Here is a 26,233-nt window from a genome sequence, read left to right as displayed (position 1 = left end):
TTGGGGGGGAGGGGAAAAAGGGGGGCTCTACATTCATATTGATCATATTAGAATCACTGTCTGACAAAAACCAGACATTCCTTTTATACTGACAATCATCATTAATAGGCCATTTTCCTATTCTTCAGGAGGAACGTTTAAAGCTAGGAGAAGGTACAGAAGCAGAAATGCTCTGCTGCAGGATCAAGTTTCTAAGATTCAACCAGGCAGTCTCCTTCACATACAAAATCAAAGAACGTGTGTCTAGACTGAAGCTACAATCAGAGCAATAAAGGCAACTGGATTCCATCTACCCTTCTAGCAGACAGTGAGTTACAGGAAACCCAGGACCATGTTGCACACACATGAAGGAATGAGTGTCACGTGGCTGAGGGAAGAGAGTGAAGAACTTGGGTTGGGTTTCTGCAGTGGAAAGGCTGTAACCGCTTGTAGCCGCCAGCCTCCACCTCACCCACCACACCATGTTCACTCTTTCTTAAATATAAAAAATAAACAAAAAACAACCCTTCTAGCCACTGTGCTTTCATTGGGCAAGTAGATCCTGGCTGGCTGTTCATTTGCTAACTACATAAGAGGGACAGCAGAGGAAAACTGCACAGATTTTCAAACTAGCAAGGCATACGCAAGATCATGTGCTTGTGCAAATCATTCCTGCAGCACTGGGTTGCAGCTAATTTTGCCAAGAAGTCTAGCTCATAGGCCAAGCCAAATAAGACACTGCACCATACAGGAAACCTGGCAGGTAAGTCTGTATAGCACTGTACCAAGCAGACACAAGCTTAAGCTTGCACTAACTCAAGGATTATAGCTGTGTTTTGTAGGAAAAATATGCCTGTTATAATTAAGAATGTGGGCTATATCACAGGCTTCATTGCTAGCCAATGGAAATTCACTGTGGTGGGTAAAGGTTCTTAGGTTTCTACATGAAGTGGATGGATCCAGGAGCACAGGAAAAGGTGTCTGACTATTCAGGATTTGTGGTGTGTTGGAGCAGGGTACCTAAACCATTCTCCCTAATCCCAATATTTCTCCCATGTTTTTCTTTTCCTCATACCCAGTCCGAACCTTTCTTGTTTCAATTGATGCCCTCTGTTATTTGTACTTACACCAGACGCTGTACAGAGCCTTGCTTCATTTCTCAGACTCTCCTATAGGTCCCAACAGGCAATGACCAGGTTCTTGCAAAGCTACTTCTATTAGGCTGAATAAATCCACTTCTCTTACCTTCTCCTCACTATCCTAAGCAGAAAATGCTGCAGTTTCCCATGCCTTTTCTGAATGGGGATGCTTAAAAGGACACAAGGGCTACATGTGGTATTATAAATGATGACTGGGAGGAAAATCCCTTCTTCGGTCTTCCGGCAGTGGCTTGCTAGCACACTCAAAAGTGCTGTGGGCCTTATCTGCTGCCAGGCCTCATTCTGTGTCATAGGTATTGCTGTCTGCCAGATTTCCCAAGGGACTTCTCATTAAAGACAGTCATCACCAGCTTGTATCAGCCTAGAGTTCTGCCTTCCTAGCCATAGGAAACTTTGCATTTGTCCTTGCTGGGTTCCATAAGGTTCCCATCAGTCCAACCCTCCAGCCAACCTGGCTTCCTCTGCATGGCAGCCCTGCCTGTGAGTGTTTCGGCTGTTCCAGTTTGGTGCTAAGTGAAACCTGATGAAACTGGACTTTGTCACCTCCTCCAGCTAATTGAGAGATGTTAAACATGGCAGTTCTAGTGTAAAGACCACAGTGTTTGAAATTGGATACATTGTTGGAGACAGTGTCAAAACCCTTGCTAAAGTTGAGATAACTGACATCCACCGCTTCTCCTCATCCACAGATCCAGTCACTTTATTGCAGAAAGCAACCTGGCTGGTCAGGCATAATTTACCCTTATAAAATCCATGCTGGTTGTTCCCAGTCAGCTTCTTCTCATTTATATGCTCCAAGAGAACTACTCGAACTTCCATAGGACCAATGCGATGCTGATGATTTTAAGGCTCCCCAGGTTATCTTTCAGTGTTTGTGAAGAAGGAAGCAACATTTGCCTATTCCATACATTAGGAAACTTCTGTGTTTAACATAACCTTTCCAAGTTAGACTGGCCTTGCAACCAGTTTTCTCAGGACCTTGGACACGTTCTGTCTGGTCCCATGGAATTTTCTGATGAAACTCTCACAGGAAATCCTTTATTCAGCCATCAGCTATTGCTAATCATTCTCTGAACCTTTTCCCTAAGCACAGAAGAATGGGATAACGTGTTGATAAGGAAGGCAGAGAAACCATAGAATGCTTCATTTTCAGGTGTCTGTTGTCACTGCATCACCTACTTCATTCAGCTACATTTTCTTTGCCCAGCCTTTTCTGACTGATACAGTGGTAGAAGCTGTCCTCACCTATGCAAGTCTCAACTTCATTTAAGCTTTGAATTTCCTAATGCTGCCCTATATACTAAAGTAGCATTTCAAAATTATTCCACTGCTGCCCCTCCCTGTTTCCACCTCCCCTTTTCTATCTTTTTGCTTTGGAAATACACCAGGACCAGCCCCTGTTCAGCCACACCAACCTCCTGATACATCTGCTTGTAGACAAACAAGTCAGCTGCATAAGATCTTGGTACAACATACCAGGAATACTTCAGTTTTCATCCTGCTCTGAGAGAATTGGGGCTTCATGATCTCCTGCATTCTGTAGATTGCCACCTCTATGCAAGCATTAACCTCCTGCAGATACTCATAGTAAGTATAATATTTTGAACAATAATTCTAATTAAAAAGATTACAAAATAAATATAGCTCAGTAGGAATGTATTTATTTCAAGCATCCCAAGCAATCTCACCTGGGTATGAAGCAGATTCACTTCTTTCACTGCCTTTAATGTAGTCATGCGCTTTAAAATAAAAAAAGTACTTAATACCAAAAGCAATGGGGTTCCATGTTCTTGACCGCAGCCACAGGGATATACAGGCATCTCTACTTAGTTTCATATACATTCTTCAATGGTACGCTTTAGTTGTAGTTTAACCACATGAAACAGTTGTAAAGAGAAGTAATTTGACACCGTGCAATGATGAAAATGGCAAATGTGTCACAGGGAGAGCGATCAGCTTGTGGTTATGTTGGAAGGTACTGATCTGTAATTGTCTTGGTGTAAAACATTTGCACATTTATACAAAAGGCATGGATTGCCATTTCTTTTTTCCTTTGTTGAAGCCCCACTTAATCTACTCAACACGCATAAGAAAGAACGAGGAAGATCAAAGCAGCAGAGTAAAGTGGGTTGGTTTGTACTTGTGGGAGGAGAGAACAGCGAATGGTAAAAGAATTCTGTGAACTTGGCCTACCTGCGGCACGCGGCGCAGCCCACACCCCACCCTCCCAGGCCTGGAAAGGTTTCTCCACCTCCATGTTTCAACACAGAGGAAAAGTTTCACTGGATTTTCATGATGTGGGTGCGGCCAGGAACTTGCATCACCCTGTTTTGAAGAAAACAGCAGTGACCTACCAAAGTACAGTAGTAGCCTACCAAAGCACAGTAGTAGTCTATTAAAGCACAGTAGTAGCCTACCAAAGCGCAGGGCTTTGGTCTTAATGTTCCAGACATAGTTCAGTCCTTAGGAGTATAATAAATATAACTAATATCTCTTTGAAAATTTGTTTCAGTCATGAATCCTCTGTTCATTTGTTTCCCTTTAGTAGATGTTTCAAGCTATCTTAACAACCTCTCAGCAGCGTAATGTCCAGCAAGAGATGCTAGTTTCCCCAGCTTCATACAATAGAAGCCTTTGTATCAGTTGCCACACAGCATTCCAGCAGCACGTGGGACACTGCACCATGCGGAGGGTGGAAGGAGGAACAATGATCAACACTTAGTCAGGAGATTACATAAAACACTGCAGAAAAATATGAATATGGAGTTGGCGGATGCGTAGCATGTGAGCTGTGGAATTTGATTCTCACTGTGAGCCAGTTTTTAAGTCTTGAAAACACTAAAAATCTCGTCTGAGAAAAACTAAAAGGCTGTCAGCAGATCCAAGGAGAAATCTAAATTCAGTAGCTCAGGAATCCCAGAGCTGCTTGTAAGTTCACATTTGTAATTGACAGAACTTTTGGGGGCCTGAAGAAATAGAATTATGTTTTCTACAAAAACAAGGACAATTAAAAGAGTTTCCTTGTGAAAGGCGCATTTTTTCATTCCTATTTTCTCAGATAGGAACTTTTTTGAGTGTAGGCATATACCACTGGACATATTAAAATTTATGCAATGAATGCATATGACTGTCTTGCATATGGTTTTATCCCTGGATAGGACAGTGTGTGACAGGTGATAGTGAGTGGACATGCCCTACCATGACATGCCACTAGAAGATCTCATCAAACAGAAAATAAGAACAGTATAATAACTAACCAATCACTACTAGTACTAGAAGCAGAACATCTTTACATCAAAGCTATACAAGTAGCCACAGCTGTTCTGGAAGCAGGAATGAGAAAGATGGAAGGTTATGGAGTAAGGTAGATATCCTTGCTTATCCTTCCCGGTTGTTCTAATTACGTATAACTCATTTATGTCAGAAGATTCAGGCTGTGGTTCCTCCTAATACACAGGGATCTGATTTATAAAAATGGGACACTGAACTAAGTGGAGGGCAGAAGGACCAGCAGTGATGACCAGTCAGTCAGTCAGGAGAAGATTAAGATGGCAGAGATGTTAGATTGCATATTTTATTAGCAGTCCCTGTACTCATCCCATTTTGGCCACTGTAGTCAGGGAATATTCTCTGTGCATGGATAACAGTATCAGCCAGTTCCTACTCCAATGGAGACGAGGCTTTCTTGAAAAGCTGGAAATGAGAGCTAGCTACCTGTGTGACTCAGCAAAAAACAGAAAGCAGAGTTTAGTGAGGAGAAATCTAGAAATATATGGAGGTACCTTAGAAGCCCAGCCCTGTGTTGGACCTTCCAGGAGATCACTTATAGGGGAGGAAGAAAGATTTGTAGGATCACAGCACAACCTTATACTGGCAAAAATCTGAAAGAAGAGATTTTCCAAAGAGCCAGACTGGGACATGTAAAGAAGTACTGGGAGGAAAAGGGTTGTTTATGTTCAAGGTAATGTTCTCCAAATGTGGACAGATGTGGATTCCACTGACCACCAGCTGATGACAACTGCTTCAGTAGGGCTGGAAAGACTTGAGGCAGAAGTCACGCACTCAGCTGAGTGTTTGTGGGGGAGACTGGAGAGGATTTTATGTCTGCTGTAGATCCAAAAATGTCTGTTTGCTTTGTGTTTGCCACAGAACATGCAAGTGTTTGCAAGACATCACCCACACTGCTTACTGACACAAGAATCTGGGAAGATAAGTTTCTCCTTCTGTGGCAAAGATTCCAATTGCTAGCAACACCTGCCCTGCGTTGCTTTGTGCTATGGGCATGGTGGTGATGGACTTCATGACCTTTAAGATCTTTTCCTACCTTAATGATTCTATGAACTCTATGAAGTCTCTCAAGGGAAGCCAGGACAGGCTGCTACAGCAGCAGTCCTGAATGGGCTTGCTCTAGCAACTTAACCTGACAGGTGTTGACAGAAAGGAAAACACAGACTTTGAGGGCGAAGATAAACATCAAGATTTTTCAGTCATCATGTCAAACATACTTGGAATCATGACATATGTGGTCTCTTCAAGCTATGTTCCATTGATCATGTTAGTCAACCAGCCTGGAATTGTATCTGACTCATTCCAAAGTCTGAAAACATTGGAGAAAAACTGCAGTTTGGTCCAGGTATTTTTTCACGCTAACTTTCATTATCTGCAAGGTAAATGCCCCCACCCAGCCCAGCCACTGTAAACTTCCATTATGGTTGACAATAAGATACAAATGATATTTTCAGTTACCTACTTCAGCAGGAAGAAAGTCATTCTTCAAATGTAGCCATCTCTTTGCCATTTTCTAGTTCAGAGATACAGAGACATTTGGTCAGTCAAATCCATCTCTTTTATTTTTCACTGTGTATCACAAACTTCAAGGATTTTATGCTAGGTTAATAATTTCCTTGGGAGTATAGCTAAATGTAGAAGTGTATGAACACTGCATTAGTTCAGTAAAACAGATTGTATCTTCAAAGCACCATGTAAACATTAACTTCAGGCCAATTAGTCTATTCTACTGCTAAAATAATGCACAGGATTCTGACCTACTTATTATTTTGCTATTATGTAAAACTAATGAACTGGTGTGTTTTTTTTACCATTGATTCCTCCTTCCACTAAATACCTGCCGATTAAAATGTAAGCTATTTAAACATCTCCACAAAACTACTGCTAGGAAGAAAATGGAAAGGCAAGTATTTGAAATGCACTGCTACATATTTTAGACACTCAGAAAAATATGTGAACATGAGATCCCATCCTAGATTCCAGAGTAGAGGAATATTTTTGTTTGGAATGAGAGATGTCCAGGGAGATCGCACTTTTAAGTTCATTTGATTTTGGTTTTCAGTTTGTCTTGTAAATAAGCTACAAAGTTTTTTCTGGTAGCTCATTCATTTTGTCTTTCCCTCCCCTCTCATTCCGAATATCCAAAGACAAGGTTCAGCTCCAGCCTAAGTGGTGGTGACAAATCCACTCTGCCCTCATGAGGTCTTGTCTGGAGTACTGCATTCTGCTCTGGAGCTCCCAACACAAAAAAGACATGGAGCAGTTGGAGTGGGTCCAGAGGGCCACGAAGATTATCAGAGTTCTGGACTACTCCTCCTACAAGGAAAGGCTGACAGAGGAGGACCGGGGAGACTTCATTGAGGCCTTCCAGTATTTAAAGAAAGCTTATAAACATGAGAGTAACTTTCTACATGGGCACGTAGTGATTGGTCTAGGGAGAATGGTTTTAAACTAAAAGAGGTTAGATGATAAAAGGAAATTCTTCACTCAGAGGGTGGTAAAACAGTGGAACAGGATGCCCAGTGAACTTCTGGATATCCTGTTCCTGAAGGTGTTCAAGATCAGGCTGCCCAAGGTCCTGACCAACTTGATCTGATGGGTGGCAACCCTACTCAAGGCAGGGGTGGTGAAACTGAATGGGTTTACAGGTCCCTTCCAACCCAACCCATTCTATGATTCACTGCAACGGATGACAACACTCACTACAAAGGAGGAGCACATACAAGAAGTGGAAAGACAGCACAAAAAAGCACTGGTGAACACAGGACTTTTACTAGCAGCTGTAAATGAACTAAAATATTCATCAGTATTATCTGGGTTAGCAGCTGCTGTGAATGTCTCATTAAAAATCATAAAGTGAGATAGTTGGTTTTTAACTTATTTTTCATAGCCTGAACCACATCATAGCAGTGTGGCTCAGTGTGAGGACAGCACAAACCACATCCCTTTGCTTTATGAATCCTAAGTTAAAGGATGCTAGTAAAATTATAGACTGCTTTCAATCTAAAAATCACATGCATACTGTGCATAATACTTCTTCCTGAAAGACGCCGGGCTAACTGGAAAGCAGTGTAACTTGTTTAGGATTTATCAAAGAAAAGAAAAAAAAAACTCAAACCTACTTGTTTTTTATGAATCAAGACCTACTTGATCAAATGCTCCAACTTACCAAAACATTCTGTAAGAACCAGAGGCTAGGCGGAGGAGGAATCTGCTGCTAAGCTCAGTAGGAATAATACTTGAGAGTTCAGTAGGAGCTGAGTAGTCGAGATAGGTCTGAAGATATATACTCACAGTAATTCTCTGTTTATAACTACTTGTCATTTCATTGTATTTGCAGCCAAGATTCCTCAAGCATATTCCCCAGAACAGAATCCTTATGCACATGGGAGTAATCACAGATTTTCCTAAATTCATGGTGTGACTAGAAATAAAGATATTGCTCTTACATATTATGCTAACTTGGTTAAATAAGGAACAGTTACTATTTGGAACCTGCAATCAATGCTAGGTCTTGTTTTCAGAAAATGTAAGCACATTAGTGAGCAATCTGACATATAAAACTCCTTGAAATAGGGTTCATGTTTTGTAAGAGGCATCAATCTGCAAACACCTGAGTGCTTAATGGAAGTTTATCATTTCAGTGGACCAACAAGCTAATAAAATTCAAGGTGACAGAACGTCTTGTGCTTTCTCTGATTATCAAAAAAATGAGACATGTGCTGACATAGTACGTCTCATTTCTCTCTACTGAGACCTTAGGAGTTTTCCAGGAGATAAAACACTGTAAATTTGTTGCATTAAAATAAATTTCTGACACTAATTTCACTAAAATCATGTATATGTAAGAACACTCAATTGTTTGTGTACAATTTGATTTTCACCCTGTAATCATGATTGTTTCAGTATAAACAGATCACCATGGTGACACAGCTGATGAACAGTTTTGCCTTGTTCTGGCCCACTCTGTTCCCTTACTGACATTAACTCTGATGCAACGGAGGCAGAGAGAAACCATGGCTGGGGGAACAGGATCACTCCATTTGGCAGCAGCCCAGTTACGCTGGCTTACATGCAGCATGAAGTATCACAAGGAAGTTCATATGCATCAGAGGCATAAGAATCCTGGATTCTGGGGTTAAAAACAGTTTTGAGATGAAGCACAGTCAGTAAAAGGATTGTGGGTCTGTCCATTATTCAGTGCTTGAAGAAGTCCTTCTCAGCCTTAGAACTCCTGTAGGTACTTTGAGGAGCAACAGATGCCAATAGAGTATGATCCTACTATTTTAACCAAACTGAATCTTACTACAAATATACAGAGGTAACTTATGATTCACTTAATGATACCCATAATTATATTCAAATAGTTATGTTTACCATCCTACTAACAGTCATCAGATAAGGCCTAATGATGTGTGTGTGTAAATTCTTACACTGAGATTAGTCCTCTTTAATTACAATTGACTAAATTCAGTGTTTCGAAATCAAAAGGCTTGCTCTTTTTGCAAGTGTTTTTACATTATTTCAAGACATTACAGTGCATTTGTATAGAAGCATATTTTAATGGGTCTCCCTGCTTCTCTTTTCTGAACTCATTCATCACAAAATGAAGTCACCTTTGTATTTTGCCTAATTATCCTTTGCCTTCTATTGGATTTTTAGCCAGGAATTTGCTCAATAAAACAAACAGTCTAAAGCAAACAAAATGCAACTAGGAAAAAAAGAGACTCTGTGTCAGCTTACATGCAGCATGAACTATCCCAAGGGAGTTCATACTCATTAGAGGCATAAGATCCCTGGATGCTGGGGTTAAAAACAGTTTTGAGATGAAGCGCCATCAGTAAAATGATTGTGGGTCTGTCCATGTGATGAAAGGACAGTTAATCAAAACACCAGATACATACTTCTGACCAGAGAGATAAGAGCAGAAGTCATTACATTATGATTACAGGGCAGTAAGTCACGCTCTGACTGATGACAAGTGAACAGCCACACACTATCAGCAGCCCTACTGGCACAACACCATGCGACATCCTGCGTTGGCAACACTTTGATGATGTCTTCCCACCTTTGCTGCCAGGCCTGGGTTCTTTTGCAACCAGACGGACTGCTCTTTCCCTTACCATGGAGCTGGAGGGCGACCGAGAGAGCAGGAGGTGTTGATGGTGTGCAGTTCCTCTGCTGGTTTTCCTGGACAATATTGTCTTAAACAATTAGTGTCATTTACTCATCCTTCATCTACAAACATGACATGTGCTGATTAGCACCTCTGAGACTTTCATGTCCTGACTGGGGACATCCACGCAATCCATTTTCCCTGCTCGCTAATCTATGCCAAGAGCAGCCGGCTGACTTCTGATGTGTTTTGCCACTTAGTGGGAACTGCTCTACTCTGCTATTTCAGTCTCCACCCACCCAGCCTCCTGCACCATGTGTGTTCAGAATCCTCCCTTCTACCGGTGATGGCACTTCATGTTTTTACTTCTGTTGCAGCTTCACACATCTAAGAGGAATTCCTCAGTGTAAACGAAAGGAGAATTGGCCATTTGACTGCATGTGCTACTAGAGAACTGCAGTGCCACAGAATCAACCAAATGGAGTTCTGGAATCATTGGAAAAATAGAAATGATGTTACAGAAGCATGTAAGAGACCCAATTCCTTTCCAAATAATACAAGATATTCTGCCACAGAGGGTCTCCCTCTCCATACCAGCCTTTAAACTGTGTGAAAGGACCCTCATACTGCTTTAACTGCCAGCCAAGGATTCCCTCCTTTAAAAAGCATCCTGGGACCATGGACAGCTAAAGTAGGCAGATCAGCACCTTCCCCCTCTAAGCTCTGGGCACAGAAGACACTTTAGTGGGAAGTGTCATAACCAGAGTATTACTGCAAGCTTATGAACCAGAATCACTGCTGAGAGCAGTCCTGAGACCACTTCAATCTGCTCTGGTAACCAGCCATCCCTGGGACTGATGGACCAAACAGGTGACGCATACACATCTCACAGAATCACAGGGAGGAAGGGACCTTGAGAGATCATCGAGTCCAATCTCCCTGCTAAAGCAGGTTCTTTACAATTGGTCACACAGGTTGTCCAGACAGGTCTTCAGTATCTCCATAGAAGGAGATTCCCACAGTTTCTATGGGTAACCTTTTCCAGTGCTCCATTAACCTTATTGTAGTGAACTTCCTATGTTCCAGTTTTAGGCCATTGCTCCTTGTCCCATCACTCCACACCACTGAGAAGAGCCTGGCCTCATCCATTTGCTTCCCACCTTCCTTTAGATATTTATCAACACTGTTTTGATCTCCTCTGTCTTCTTTTCCTCAGACTGAGCAGACCCAGGTTACTCAGCCTTTCCTCATACAGGAGATGCTCCAGGCCCTTTGTCATCTTTGTGGCCCTCCACTGGACTCCTTCTAGGAGATCCCTGTATTTTTTGAACTGGGGATCCCAGAACTGGACACAGTATTCTAAATGTGGCCTCACCAGTACATAGTAGAGGGGGAGAATCACCTCCCTTGACCCACTGGCCATGCTCTTTTCAACGTACCCCAGGATACCATTGGTCTTCTTGGCCACCAGGGCACACTACTGGCTCATGGTCAACCTGTTGTCAACCAGGTCCTCCAAGTCCTTCTCCACAGAGCTCCTCTCCTCCTCCCCTGACATGTACATATGCATACAGTTTTTCATCCTACATGTGGTCTTGTTAAATCTCTTTAGGTTTTTCTCTGCCCAGCTCTCCAGTCTGTCCAGGTCTTGTTGCACAGTAACACAGCCTTCAGGTGTGTCAGCCAGTCCTTCCAGCTTTGTATCATAAGCAAAGTTGCTGAAGGTGGACTCTATCCCTTCATCTAGGTGATCTCCTCTTTACAGCAGGCACCCTAAGCACAGTTTCAGTGGATCAGGCAAGTTAACTCAATAGTTATTTTTCCTTTATCTAGGTGATGCAAAAGGTGCCAGCACATAATCAAAATCCTGACCAAGCATGTTAAAAAACAAAAACAAAAACAAAACTGCCAGGCTGCCTTTCAAGAAACCTCAACAATGTGGTATTTGTACAACAATTCTTAATATGCACTGGTCTGAACATGACCCTAAAGTTCTGTTACCACTGGGCAAATACATTACGCAAAAGACATTAAAAGGTTTCCCTATCATTCATCTAATGCATGCCAGCTTTATGTCAGTTTAATTACACTGGCTAAAGGGTAACAATTCCAAGTTTCCACCACTGTGAGATCAGAATCCCGCATGCAATTTCCAGGAGCATGTTAAATGAATTAATCCATAAACAAGACAGTCTGCATTTTATATAATCAGCTTCTTGTTTTCTGTCTACCTAATACAGGATTAAGAAATAGTAACTTTGCGAATCTAAAAGAAACACAAAAAGCTTTGGTAGGCAACTTCCTCTGTAACTGGAAGAGTCATATCCTGATACCGTTGGCAAAACCTTGCTCAGCTCTGCTCTGTCTTAGGAGATCTAAGCTCTATGTGTCAGTAAATAGGGCCACTTGGGTATCACAAAAGACAACTTGAGCCTTCATACACAGCACTGCAATATAATTAATTTTCATATCCACTATGATGTATGTCTATGTTTTTCTCTCTTCTAATCCCTACTAATGCCACATGGTAGACAGCAGCTTAATACAAAGTTTCATATTTTTGTGCATTGTGTCTAATGGTTGTCGCTTCAGGAGGAAGACAATCAGGACATTTGTATCCACATATTTCTATTTTAATATATATTAAGTATATGCACATATTATGATAATATATTTGGAATTTAAATCCTCAGCTGATTAATTCACTCTGTGGTACTTGCTGCATCTTGTAGATTATTTGTTTAGCTTCCTCAGTTATATACTTTGCAGGAAGTTCAGCTAAATTACTACCAAGGCTCTATCTTCATTTTGAAAAATGATTTGCTATCAACAACCTGATAGATCTGTAGATCTATGACAATCCCAACTTTACATTAGGCTACAGTACGCAGTTCAAGAACACCAAGGGGAAAGCTCAGCCTATACTCATCTAATATTTTAAGAGAGGTTTTTAGCCCCCTTGGCAGTATAAACAGACATTTTTATGTAGACTGAGTTAACATACTCCCATCTACTTTTTGACTCTGGTGGACTTATAGCAGCAGTAGTTTGCCTTGCAAACCTCAAGGATCATCAAGTTCCAACCACCCTGCAGCAGGCAGGGGCTGCCAACTTCCATATCTCATACTCACATTGCCCAGGGCACCATCCAGCTTGGCCTTGAACACCTCCAGGGATCTAACAGTGACATTTAGACATTCCTATGGTAGTCTACTAAAAGTGAAGAGTGTCAGTGTTAGAAGGAAAGTGCAGATTAAAACAAGCAGTATTCACAAGGAAGAAAAAAAAAAAGAAAATACTGTACATGGTATGTAATCATGAAAAAAAACCTTGCTGCTGGAGTCCACGCTGATTGATTGTATGGCTGGATAACAAAGATAGAAATGTTTATGACCCAGTGTCATTTGTACTTGCTCTTTATATGATAAGCATAATCACATTTCATGTTCCAAATCATAAACTCATCAACCTAGATTTCCACCCACGCACATTTCACCCTGTGCAGAGCAATCTCAGCAGATTTATGGCCAGACTGTGAAGTTAACTGGACATATGTTCTCCAGAATGCAATCCCAAGAAAGAACCACCTACACCTCGTTAATTAGGCACTGGTTGAATCTATTGCCTTCCAAAACAGAACCAGACCAGAACTTAAGTAGGCATGCACCTCCAGAGCCTAGAATCCTTAAAGATAAATGAATGGAACACAGTGTTCATTTCTCAGATTTACCCAGACGAGGTACAGTAAGTATCAATTCTCTTATCTCATAACCAATGGAATAGATTGCTCAGAAAAGAGGAGGCCAAGCTTCTCTGGCTCTGAATGGAGATCTACATCTTGTACATTTAGGAGTGATTCATCCAGCTACAAGGAGTGCAGCAATGAGGAGAGAGCACATGATAAAATACAAATTGATGCTTCTTCCTCCTCAAAGCTGAGCTAGTATTACTGCTTCTAGATGTGCAATAAGCACAGATGAGTTGTGTTTACAGGAGTTGACTGCTTCCCTACCTAGACTTTGGATTGAGGTGGGAGGACAGGCATCTCAGGTTAAGGTGTTCTGCACAAAGCAGAACTCTGAGAAACATCATGCATCTAACAAGAAAGGAATGCAACACCCTTGCTGGTTCAACCTCCAGAGCAGCTGCACTTTCAAGAAACCTTAAAACATAGTCTTTTTTATCATAGATGAAGACATTGAAGATGAACATCCAGAAATACTGCATGTAGTAACATTGGCTGAAATAGTACATCACAGTGGACACCTTAAGTCTTCAGTCTCTGGGAAAGCAATGGAACAAGTCCTCCTAGAAACAATTACAAACCAAAAGAAGCGGGCAACCATGAAAACCCAACGTGGATTTAAGAAAAGCAAACTGTGCCTGACTAACCTTATCACCTTCTGGAACAAAATGACATCTTCTAAGCACAGGGGGTGAGCAGTGGATATTGCTTCCCTGGACATCAGCAAGGTACTTCATTTTCAACAGCCCCTCTCCTAGACAGACTAGCAAGGTACAGATTGGATGTGTGGTCTGCAAGGTGGGATGTGAACCTGGCTAACAGGCTGCACTCAGAGGAGTGCTTTTACTTACACAGGCATCCTGTCACAAGTGGGATATGCCAGGAATCAGCACTGGGCCCCACAACGTTCAACATCTACATAAATGATCTGGATGCTGGGATTGACAGCACCCTCACCATGTCTGCTGATGACGCTAAACCGAGTAGTGAGATGGACACATCAGAAAGGAGAGTCCCATTACACAGAGACCTGGACAGGCTGGGAGGGTGGGCAAACACGAACTGTGTGATGCTTAACAAGCTGCTCCCCAGCGCAGCCCGCAGCGGGGCAGCCCGTCCAGCCGCGGGGCGGGGAGGGCAGCAGAGTGAGAGGCTGCCGGGGCGGTGCGCCGAGTCCCGCCCGCACCTGTTCCCTCCTCCCTCCTTCCTCCTCCTCGTCCTCCTCCTCCTCCTCGCCCACCTGCCCGCGGCTCCGCGTTCTGGCTGCGATCGGCAGCAGCAGCGACATGTTGCCCAGAGGATCCTCGTCCATGCCGCCGCCTCCCAACCCCGCTGCCTACTTCCCTCCACCGCGGGTCACTCTGCCCTCCGGCTTGGAGATCCTGCGCACCTATTCCGGAGCCTTCATCTTCCTGGAGATCGTGAGTGCGCGGGCCGGGCTGCCCCGTTCTCCCCTTGTCTCTCGCGTTTCCCTGCTCTCCACACCCGCCGCCCTCCCTCCACCTGCCGCCGTCTCGCCCACAGCGAGGGCGGCCGCGCTGCGCCTCACCTGCCATTTTGTGAGCGGCCGTGTGGGGAAAGATGGAGCCGTGCCCGGAGCCGTGCCCAGGGCGTGTGTGTGTGTGTGTGTGCCCTGAAAAGTTCGTGTTATGGGTTCTGTGCGAACTCCTACAAGTGCATTTAGCGTGTACTATCAGGTCTGTACGTAACAGAGCTGCACCTGCAGTCTTGTGGAACTGGAGGAAGGTTGGTTCTACACATTGGCTAAAAATGGAACCCCACGAGCAACCTGAAGGCCTGAAACTGCTGGGAGTTCCGAGCTGAGGCTGGCCATGCGTGTTACATTCATACAGCTGCAATGTAACGCTAGGGAGGACCCAACTAATTTTGTCACTGATTGCAACTAATGTTATTGCAGGCATCTGTTGGAAGATGTCTCCCAACCTGCATTCGATGAAAGTTCTCTGAATCTGCCAATGCATTAAAAAAGACGATGCCATTCCATCTCCTTTGTCTTATCTGATTACAGCTACAAAACTAAATAGTATGGGATTGAATCCAAATATGATGTGTATCCCTATCATGCTAACTTCAGTGTGTGCATATATATGGTAAAATTTTCAGCAACAGCACAGAAATTACTTGAGTTTGTCAATCCCATTTTCAAGACTACTTTAAGAAAGGCTTTGTCAAGCCAATTCCTAATGCCTACAGTTAGTGAGAACAGCAGTTGGGCTCTTAGAAGATCCCAGAGCCATAGAATGGCTTGTGTTGGAAGGTACCTTATAGATCATCTAGTTTTTACCCTGTGCTATGGGCAGAGCTGCCACCAACTGGATCAGGCTGCCCAGGGCCCCATCCAACCTGGCCTTGAGCACCTCCAGGGATGGGGCACAGCTTCTCTGGGCAGCCATGCCAGCACCTCACCACCCTCTGAGTAAAGAATTTCCTCCTGACATCTGATCAAAGTCTCCCTTCCCCCAGATCCTATTGCTGTCTGCCCATGTTAAAGAGTTGCTCTCACTCCTGTTTATATAAGCTCCCTTCTTCAAGCACTAGGAGTTCTCTTGAAGTGCCTCCTCTAGGTTTCTGAAAGCAATCTCAGGGCTTGATCTGTGATACAAAGTGCTAATTCTTTGGCAGAGAGAACAAAACTGAAAGTTCTTTCACAGCTCATCACCTGTCTTCCTTTCCTTACAGCTGTTTGGAACAATAGTCTGGATTTTGGTAGCTTCTACACAAGTTCCACTGCCTCTGCTGCAGGGATGGGTGATGTTCGTAGCAGTGACTGCGTGGTTCCTGTCCCTTGTGTTCCTGTGTGTCTTTCTCTTCGGTTATTCAAATAGAATCGCTGTCAACTGGAACCAGACAGTAAGATATTTCAGAAATATATTTTTAATAAGTATTAAATATAAATAATATATGTGTTCATTCATATATATTTGTAGAAAATGTGTATTCTGTTTTATAAATTGAAAATGTTTGATGTACTTACACCAAGTCTGAATGTCTGGCCTTCTGTTTAATAGGAATTCAGAAATGGAAAATGGCAGAGTAGGGCTATGTGGATGACAATGACCTCTCTGACAGTGGAGGCTGAGAGTACCTAAGGAATGAAGCAGTGAACTCTTCCTCTATAAGCACGTGAAAGGCATAAGCTGCAGGAGAGGACTAGTTTAGTAGGACATGAAAATAAATTGATTTAAATGGTCAGAAATATAATGAAGTGGAAATTAGAAAGTATTTTCCAACTGCTAGAAAGGTGAAGTATAAAGATGTACCATTTCCTTGAAAACATTATGTATATTTTTGAACATGTTGTCTGATGTGGTTGCCTGGGGTAGCACCAGACAAAGCACCCAGGTTGTCTCCTTTGTTTCCTAAGAATGTCTTTAACTGCCTTGTGGATCTGCTCCTTAAAGCCAGGGCTGCTCTGACAGCTGGTTGTTATAGTTTAAATAGTCAAAGAAGGCATAAGCTGCAGTATGATGTAACTTAACCTTTTTCTAGGAGATGTTTGTCATCTTTAGGGGAATCTTGGGGACATTACAGTCTTCATTATGCTCTGCTCTGTTCCTGTCTAGTGTGAAGACAAGACTTAATTCATGCTCTAATGGAGCGCTGTGTCTTGTGCCAGAAGTTCTCACAGACTGTGCCTTCCTATTAAAAAGGGAAGCTGTGGTTCTGTTTTTCACCAACCACACAGATATCTTGGCTTATTGACTGCTAATTTATCTACTCCTTGGTTGTCGTAAGCTGATTTTTTACTGTGAGGTTTTGAACGCAAGGTGGTATGACTCTAATAATGCTGGGAATGAGTAATAACAGGTAGCTGAACTGCCATCAAAGTGTGAATTGTTTAAAAAAAATCTTCAGAAGTATCCAAACTTCTAAAATATTAAAGCATGTTTGTTTCTAACTGCTCATCACATTCACTTTGCTCCTAGGTCCCTTTGTTTTCTTACTGACAGTCTGTGATCATAGCTGGATTTGTCATTTTCAGCATCAGTATATTTGTTTATCTCTGTGTTCTAGTTGTTCATAGACATCTCATTGAGACTAATGCTCTTAAAAGCAAAGTCATAGAGCTTTGTAAGTTTGTGGCTCTGACAATTTCAAACACCATCGATGGTAACAAACTGGATTATATGAAAATGAGCAGGATACTACTAAAGCAAATATGCATTCAATCTCAGCTTTCCAACACAATGCAGGCAGTAATTAAGCTAATAATGACTTACAATTACAGAATGCCTTGCAGGGATTTGTGCTGTGACATCCCCACAAGTTATGATGCAACAAAGCCTTGAGCATGTGCATCACTTAAGTAAATTAGTAGTGTCTTGGGTTTCATTGAAACTATTTGCCAATTTACAATTATGAATCTGCTTAATGGTTGCTGGATGAGGGCATAGTCTCTTATAGACTAAAAATCTTTAAACAACATTGTGTCTTACACATTGGCTGCTTTATGTTGACAGTGTTAGGTTGTGCTGTTCATTTTCTCCCCTTGTGTGTGATAAATCACTGAGAAACTTTCAATGTCAGGAAACTGCTGGATGGCTTGTATTAAAGCTGTCTGTGGGACTCTGACTTACTCCAAGAAACTGTCATAACTAAATATCTGAAGTAAATATAATGTGAATCCTTTCAGCTCTAGCATGGTAGCAGAAATCCATCCTCTTGCAGTCTTCAATAAGAATAACACTAGGTCTATCATTTGACCACTGTTCTGAGGTATACAAATGTTCTGCAGCTTGACGCTAGAGTCTTTAGTAGCACTTCACAAGGATCTTACCTTTTGTTTCAAATAAGTAATTCCCAGAAATACTTAAATTATTTTGTATGATTATGCAGTTAAAGGGTATACCTGTTTATTTTAGGTTCACATGTATGTATGTAAATATGTGTTTTTGCTACTTCAGAAACTAAATTTGCAATAGGACTCAGAAGGTGCATGTCATTCAATTACATCAGAATGGGTAGAGTCATGGTTTGGTTATGTTGGAGTACTCATGTATCATAAATAGATTCATGAGGAAATGTTGACTCAGATTCTGGAAGTTTAGGTGTGAATTTGAAGGGCAGCATGGGATTTTACAGGTGTACATTTCACAATACATTATGACATAATTAGCACCACTGAACTCATACTTAAAAAGAATATGATGCTAAACAGTGAAAAGCTGGAGAAAGAAATGAACCTTAGCACATGGCTCTGCATTAAACCAGATGGTGTGAGAAATAGCATTCTTTATGACCTCACAGCACTCATGTACAGAATTAGTTGTGAACTGAGACATCATGCAGATCTGGTACTGATTTATTTGGTTTTTTGTTTGAGGTTTCAGTGATGATACAAGTGTCAATGTAATGGAGAGTTATGCAGCAAATTCACAATTATTTTATATATATATTATATATTATCTTATATATATTTAATATATATATATATTTATTTAAAATAATTGTGATATATATATATATATCACACATACACACACACATATATATATGTGATATATATATATATTTATCCTTTAAGTAATAACATCCTGGGTTTCTTGGTTATAAAAACCATAACCTTGTGAATGTGAAATCTTACTGATGCTGTATAGCTTTGCTGTAATTGCTGCCAGGAGAAGAAAATTGTAGAGCTTGGCAGGAGAATGGAGGAAATTAAGGAGTTTGTCTTTTTAAATACCTCTCCTGTATACAGTCAGCACTGCCTTCTTCATGGAGCTGTTTGTGCTTCTTGGTGAGCTATGGTGTGCAGCCAGTAAGCCTGAAGGAGTTGCATGCCCAGTAGCTCACCACTAGCAAATGTCCTCATGGGTTTGTGCAGAGAGCTCTGTGTTGTTGGAAACCTGTGCTATGAGATTAGTGTGTCAGGCCATGGTGGATCTGGTTTTTATTGCACAGTGACACACCTGTGTGTTGTATGCCGTGGGGCATGCAGGTGTTAGTCTGATGCTTCTGGTAGTGAGAAGTGCTTCCTTTAGTTTCAGGAGTTGCTCCAGCATTCTCATGCACAGAGAGCTGCTGGTTCCTACTGTTTTTATATGAGGTAACAGATGTTACAGAAGACCTGGAGACTGAGGGAACGTGTCTCATGCCCAAAGCTTGAGATTTGGCAAGCCTGACAAATGGAGGACATCCAGCCACCTGCTGCCCTCTTTTCTTCGCTTATTTCTGTGAATGTCAGTGCAGTCTCCTATTGATCACTTCCTTTTGAAATATGACTGGAGAAAAGAAAAAAGGCAGCTGGGATGGAAGTTAGGAATTACACCATAAGTTGGGAATTACTGCAGTGACTTTAGCCTCAAGTGGCTCTTTATTAAGAGAAAACAATTTCCTGGCTAAATGGGACTGAAAACTTTAGTAGCACCTCATTTCATAACTCTAAATAGGGGAAGGCAATGCTTCCCTACCTTGATATCAGATATTCAATAGATAAGGGTATTGCACAGTAACTTCCAATGCATCTGAGTGCTGACTGCTGTTGTGATGAGTCACATGGAATGCTTCCTAAGTTCTCACTCCTGATGTGCTGGTAGCCAATTGCACATGTGAATTACAGGTGTGTAATGAATTCATTAGTGCTTGAGTTAAGGAATGTTTATCATGTTTGTCACCAACAGGCATACATTTACTTGTGTATAATATTCAAAATGTCTGTACTTTTGCACACCTGCACATGTGCGTGCACCAAGCACATGGTGTGTAGATTCAGGAACAGAGTGCTTTGCAAACGTCTGCTTTGCAGAATGAACAGAGGGAGATTATTGAGGAATATTTTGGACGTTTTGAAACTGTGATCTTGGATCTTTCTGTGTAGAACACTCTGAACCTCAACCCACAGAACGATTTAGGCAACAAAGCTGCTTTTGCATGTGCTTCAGTATTAGAGCCCAGAAGTGTTAGATGTCTAAACCTTGTAGTTAGCTGGTATACGTCCCAGAGCAGGGAACTGCCTAGAGAAGGCCAGGAGAGATGTGAATATAAAGCAAAGCCTAACTCCTCTCCAGACCCAGGCGTTTTATTCAGCATTATCACAAAGTACTTCCAAACTCTACTGTATTTTGCATAAAGTCAGAGAGAACTGTAGAAGTGCCTCAGTTCTTGGACTGTGTGCCTAGAAGTAAATTTCAGCTGTGTCAGGGCTGGCGTGTTTCTGGGCATTTCCATAAACAAAACTGAAGCATGTAAAGGGGAGCTTTTGGAGTTTAGATTATATCTGAGAAGGGACTTTTAGAGACTGCAAGTTTGTACTGTTTGTGTTGTGATAGAGCTAGCCTGTATGTCCCCTGTTTTTAACCTAAGCCTCACTAGGGGAGAATTCTGTAAGCTCCCACTTTTAGCTTTAAAGTGATCTGAAAAGGTCAGCACACGTGCTTGTAGATGAGTACATGCCTCTTAATTTGAAAGAATGCAGGGTTTGGGGAGAGGGAGGGCTGCCCTTTATTACTAATTATGTTGAGTTGCTTATAATTGTAGGCAGTTATGAAAATATGTTGTGCTTAAGCATTGCTTATGAACGATTATTATCACTGCTTGTTTCATGTTTCTGTGTTGGATTTCATTTATGCTGAGACTAGAAGGGTTAGATATGTATAGCAGCCTGGACTGAACCTGTTGTTTGCTTTTCAGGACTTCCTTTTCCATGGTGCTACTTTTGTCTTTTATTTTGGAGCTTTTCTACTGCAAGCAGCAACTACATCCCTGCATCACTACCCTCGCAGATTAAATTCCACCACATCTGTGACTATTCTGGGTGATCACGAATATAACATAAGCATAGCAGCCTCGGTATGTATTTCCTGAACTTGTACCTAGCAGTGGAATTCTGTTGTAAGCACTGGTAACCAGCCTTTCAACTTGGGAACTGAGCTGGAATGGGAAGAGGGATTGTGAGGAAGAAAATTGTCTTTGAAAGCAGCAAACATTCTTACAGTGACATGCAAAAAAAGTGTAGTGATCTGTTAATGGAGCCTAACGAGATAGATGCTTAGATGGTACTGTTTACAGTAGTGTTTTAAGTCTGTGATTACTACAGAATCTAGTTTTTAGGTGAGATATTTAGTAAAAATAATGCTAGGTATTGAAATAGAAGCAAAAGATGAAAACTGAGCCTTCATCAAAGTGTCAAGTATGACTTTCAAGCCTGCTCTCAAACTTGTAATTGCTTGGGTGTTTTGATACCTTTTAGATAGTCCTGAGCATGCCATAGGGAAAAATGTTGGACTAGCTCCTTATAAAGCTCCAGGTACATATTTTCTGATGTCAAGCATAAAAAGCAGCTGCAAGGGGCGTGCTATCTCCTGTGGCAAGGATTAGAGAGCTTTTATTAATCAATAAAGCTCTCTAAGCTAAGCTCAGATTGCCTTTTTATCACTATAATTGCATCATCACTGAATCACCATATCTGGTGATGTGTGTGTTCATTGCTGAGTCAGAAAATACACAGACCTTCAGCTTTCTCCCTAGCTGGACTCCTGAATGGCAACTAGAGGTGTGCCAGCAGAATTAATCGAAGAACTGAAACTGCTGCTTGCTTTGTGTTTTGGGTTGGTTGGTTGGTTTGGTTATTGTTGTGTTTCTGAGTTTGGGCTGTGGGATTTGTTTGTTTGTTTTTGTATCTTCCAGGGCATCTCACATACTTAAAGGAACTTCCTACATTTATTAAGTTTCTGAATCATTTTGGGGGTATCTCTTGTCTTCAAAACTAGATAATCATAGATTTTACACAATAAATACCTTCAGCTCATATTAGAGTGGATCAAAATGAATGAACCCAACGTGTAAGAGTTACACCGTTTCTTCAAGAGTAGGAAAGAAAGGCCTTGTACTTTGGCAAGCTAGGCTCTGAAAGAGTGAATTGAGTATGTCAGTCTTCAAGACACAAATTCCTCACCATTACCCACTTGCCAGTGACGTAGTCCAGCACAAACTCCTGTATGACCATGGCTGGTAGACAGATGATGTCTCTCAACTGTGTCTAAACTGATGGAGAGCTTTGAATTAATTACATGTCTCAAATTCCATACTTCAAAGTAGCTCCGCAGTCCTTGTTTCAGTGTGTTCAGATCTTACTTGATACGTGGTAACTCATGTGTCTCTCTGACAACAAAGTACTGAGGAATACAAAGACTCTTTACCTCTTTCATACTCTCCTTTTTTTTTTCTAAGAAGAGTTCAGTACTTCACAACCCTTGGATCTTTGTTCAGATGAAGTAAGAGGATGTGATTTTGTAACTCACCTTATCTGTTAATTAAGAGATGGTGGGAGATGGTGAATCAAATGATGTAGTTTTTAGTATCTTCATTTTTTATTTTTTATTTTTTTATTAAAAGTACCTGATTAGGAAGTCAGAGCATACAAATAAACAAAAAATGACCCTTTGAAACACATCAGTAAAACAGTCTACAAACAAATAAGATAAGGCCTTGCTAACTTTTCCATCTGAAAATGACTTTCTAGTTGTGTATACTGCAATTAAAATGTATCTTTTGCTTTTATGAATAATACTCCTAGGATCTATTCAAACCTTGATTTATCAAATCAGTGCATGTGCGGAATCAAGGTTGTTATCGCTGGATTAAATCTATATGTTCTAAGAGAAAGTGTCCTTGATCAGTACTGGACAATATGAGAAACTCGTTACCTCCAACTCAGTTTCTAACTTCTTCCTTCTTGTTTATGTTACATACTCACTTTTGCCATGGCACTATCTACAGTTCTTATCTGTTCATTTTCTTGAGCTGTAGCATCTTCCTGACATTTCTCAACAATCTGTCATGTCTTTTTCTCTGGTTGAAGAGGCCCAGCTGTTTCTTTCTGCAAGTAAAGAGCTCTGCTGTTTGGAGGGACATCTCCTTCATTGTTTGCCAGTAAAGGCATTTACCTGGATACTTTCTAATCAAATACTAATCTTAGATTCTCAGTCTAGATAAGAGGAAACTGAAATATCAAGCGCTTAATTTCTACAATAACACACAACCTCTTCTGTTTATATCCTATGTCAAAATATCTTCAGCAGCTAGAAGCTAAGACAATAACAATAAGGTGGGCTTAAAACAGAGTTTATGAGAAGGCTTCAGATGATACCAGGTCTGTCTTTACTACTGGGGGGGTACCTTTTGAGTCGTTTGTGTTGTTACATTAATTTAAAATAGAAAAAAATATGTAGAGCAATATAATGTGCGATTCACTTTTTTTCTCTTCTTTCTCTTTTCTCCCTGTTCATCCTTTAGATTTTTGCCTTTGCAACAGCTGTTTGTTATGGTTTCAGCACAGCCCTGGCTTTGAGGAGATGGAAGCTATAGCAGTTGAAGAGACTTTGATTCCCAAGAGTTCAACTTCAGATCAAATTAAGTACTACTTGTCTGTTTTACTGTAATGTAATTCCAAAAAAGACTTTTTGCTTAAAATTCGTTTCCAAGTGCTGAAATGCAAATAACCCTTAATCAGGATTTCTTTAACAGAAGGTTCTGTCTCTTCCTCTTTTTTATTTTTTACTTTCTTTGGGAACTCCTTAGAAACATTGTTTGTTGAATTGTAATCCAGAGTTCAGAGATAAACAGATGTTACAAGCAGATAACCGAATTCTGGTGCTAAACCAGAAGAACAGGAAGAAAACTGAAACTAAACAGACATGTTACCTGCATAGGCAGCTAAAAGAGCTACCCCCTTGTTAAGGCCTAGGATTGGGCTCTACGTGTGCTGCAGCATTACAGTGTGTTCCACACAGGTAGGGCCTTGAGGCTCTTTGTAGAGTCATTGGTCTTACGTGTGCTGCTCCTTGCATGATCAGAGTCCAATCTGACTGTGATATCAGCTTAGTGTGTGTTATTAACTTTGTACAGAGAAAATGTTTTAAATATCCATCCAGTGCAATTTTCTGTTGTTATTTTACAACCATATTCAGCTATGGTGATCTGATCATTCCAGCTTACTGTATTCTTTTGTAGATGGAAAATGTCTGGGATTGTCGAACAGTAATAGTTGATTAGTTTTAGAATATCAGCTCAGTCAGACCTATTTATACTGCAAAACAAACAGTGCATTTCTGTGGTGCGTGTATATAAGTGGCATAAATATGACAGGAATATTTGCACTGTTTTACTTTGTGGAAGTACAGCTTTGTTTTTGTAACTTAAGTGCTGCTTTTGTTACTTATTATGTGAGTCAGCGTCATTTGAATGGAATGTTACCAAATGGTGACTGTTGTCTGACCTCAATTCTTGCAGTGCAGTATTTGGTACATCCTGATGTTGGGTTGTGTTGTAAAGGTGTTATTTGGACAGACGCCTATGCAACATCTCTCTGAAAGCAGTGACATGCAAAGCAGTCCGCCCATTACAGTGTTGGCTTTTGGCAGAAAGGCAGGTTAATTGAATATTCCAGTTGTGTAATGACACGATTACAGACAGGAAATTAATTTAGCGATAGGATTGTGCCCTGCTCCTTAAAAAGTCTTGTCACTAGTGCCAAATTGATAATCTGGGAGCAAAAAAGTTCCCTGTCGTTCACAGAACTTTTTGCTCACTGCTTCTTGCCATTGCACCTTACACTTCTGCAGAGACCGCACCTTAGAATTCTACAGAGAGCAGCAATGGTTGGGTGAGGGAAGACAGGATTTTCCTCATTCCCTGACCTGCTCTTTCTCCTTGAGCCAACCAACGTGACAGCCTGTTATGAAGGGCACTTGCCAAAGTGGTCGGGAACAAGGATCTCTGAGAGCTGCCATCTCATGGAGCCCTTCAGTCCCTGCTGACCCAGCACAGAGATTCTTAAAAAAGACACAGCAGTGATTGGCAGCCTTTCCAATTTCTGGAACCACTCAGTCCTGAATTACTGCAATGGGATGTTTTTGTATATCTTGTTTTCTGAAATTTTTATCTTCCAAAGATTTTGTACTCTGCCTGATTTTATTTTATTTTTCTAATCCTTTACTTGCATTGGAACTTGTTTTGTGAATGTTTTATCTAGAGCCATATACTTAAAAAATATATATATTTCATATTGTATAAAATATGTACAGTAACGCTGGAGTATATGGTTGAAAATGTTTAACAGACTTACCTAAGCAGCATTAAAGTTACTTAAAATGTTGATGGCAGCTGTCTGGTTATTAATCCTCTGTTTGGAAGGTAGCAAAAAAACTGCGTGGCAAGTCTGACCTTTTATGGAATCTCAGAATCGTTTGAATTGGAAGAGACTCCTAAAGGCCATCTGGTCCAACTGCCCTGCATTGAACAAGAACACCTACAGCTGGAGCTGGGTGCTCAGAGCCCCATCCAGCCCTTTCTTCTGAAAGACCACTTATGAGTACAAACATGCACCCATATCCACTCATATATATGTGCTTATATGTATGCACAAAGATTATGCATATTCATAATTGTGCAGAAAATGAACTTCCAGGGCATATTTAAAAATATGATGCCTCACATAGAAAATTAAGGCTAAGGTTTCTTAGGTAGACACCGTTTCATTAGTATTAGATTTGCACAAATGCTAGTGAGGAAAAGTGCAAGGTCAGTTTCAGCAACACTGTAAATGAGCACAGAACTTTGATATGGTTACTCCCTCACCCAGCAGCCTAGGTGTGTAATGCACATCACAGAGTATGCATGCCACAGCCCCTGCAACCAACTGGGATGATGAGGGAGGGGCCTTAATTTTTTGCCTGTTTAAACTTACGGAGGAAGCTTGACACATGATGTCAGTTAAAGAGCTGACCAGGTTTAGTTGGTCTTTGTATCTGAGTTCAGACCTGAGGTGTAAGGATGACGACTAGTGGGTTTGGTTTAAATCTCATAATCTGTTTACAGAAACTCAGATAGCAGAATGCAGTTAGAAAAGCTTGGGAACTATTTGCATAGTGAGGAAAGGCTAAACTTTCCCTCTTAGCTATCAAAGACAAACAAAGGGCTGAGAAG

At 41.2% G+C, this 26,233-nt stretch overlaps 1 protein-coding gene across 1 annotated transcript; it reads left to right on the top strand.

Moving 5' to 3' along the window:
* Window positions 1-14,536: 14,536 nt before the first annotated feature.
* MAL2 (mal, T cell differentiation protein 2) lies at window positions 14,537-25,403 on the top strand. Its single transcript, XM_015856236.3, has 4 exons — window positions 14,537-14,709; window positions 15,989-16,159; window positions 20,939-21,097; window positions 23,543-25,403. Exons 1-4 carry the CDS (start codon window positions 14,575-14,577, stop codon window positions 23,612-23,614), a joined length of 537 nt encoding a protein of 178 aa, XP_015711722.1. The 5' UTR covers window positions 14,537-14,574; the 3' UTR covers window positions 23,615-25,403.
* Window positions 25,404-26,233: the final 830 nt, after the last annotated feature.

This window comes from Coturnix japonica, chromosome 2, assembly GCF_054131305.1.
Source record: "Coturnix japonica strain WE chromosome 2, WE-NBRP24, whole genome shotgun sequence".
Lineage (NCBI taxonomy): Eukaryota > Metazoa > Chordata > Aves > Galliformes > Phasianidae > Coturnix > Coturnix japonica.
The sequence above is the reverse complement of the archived record's forward strand: the minus strand, read 5'-3'. Positions and strand labels throughout refer to the sequence as shown.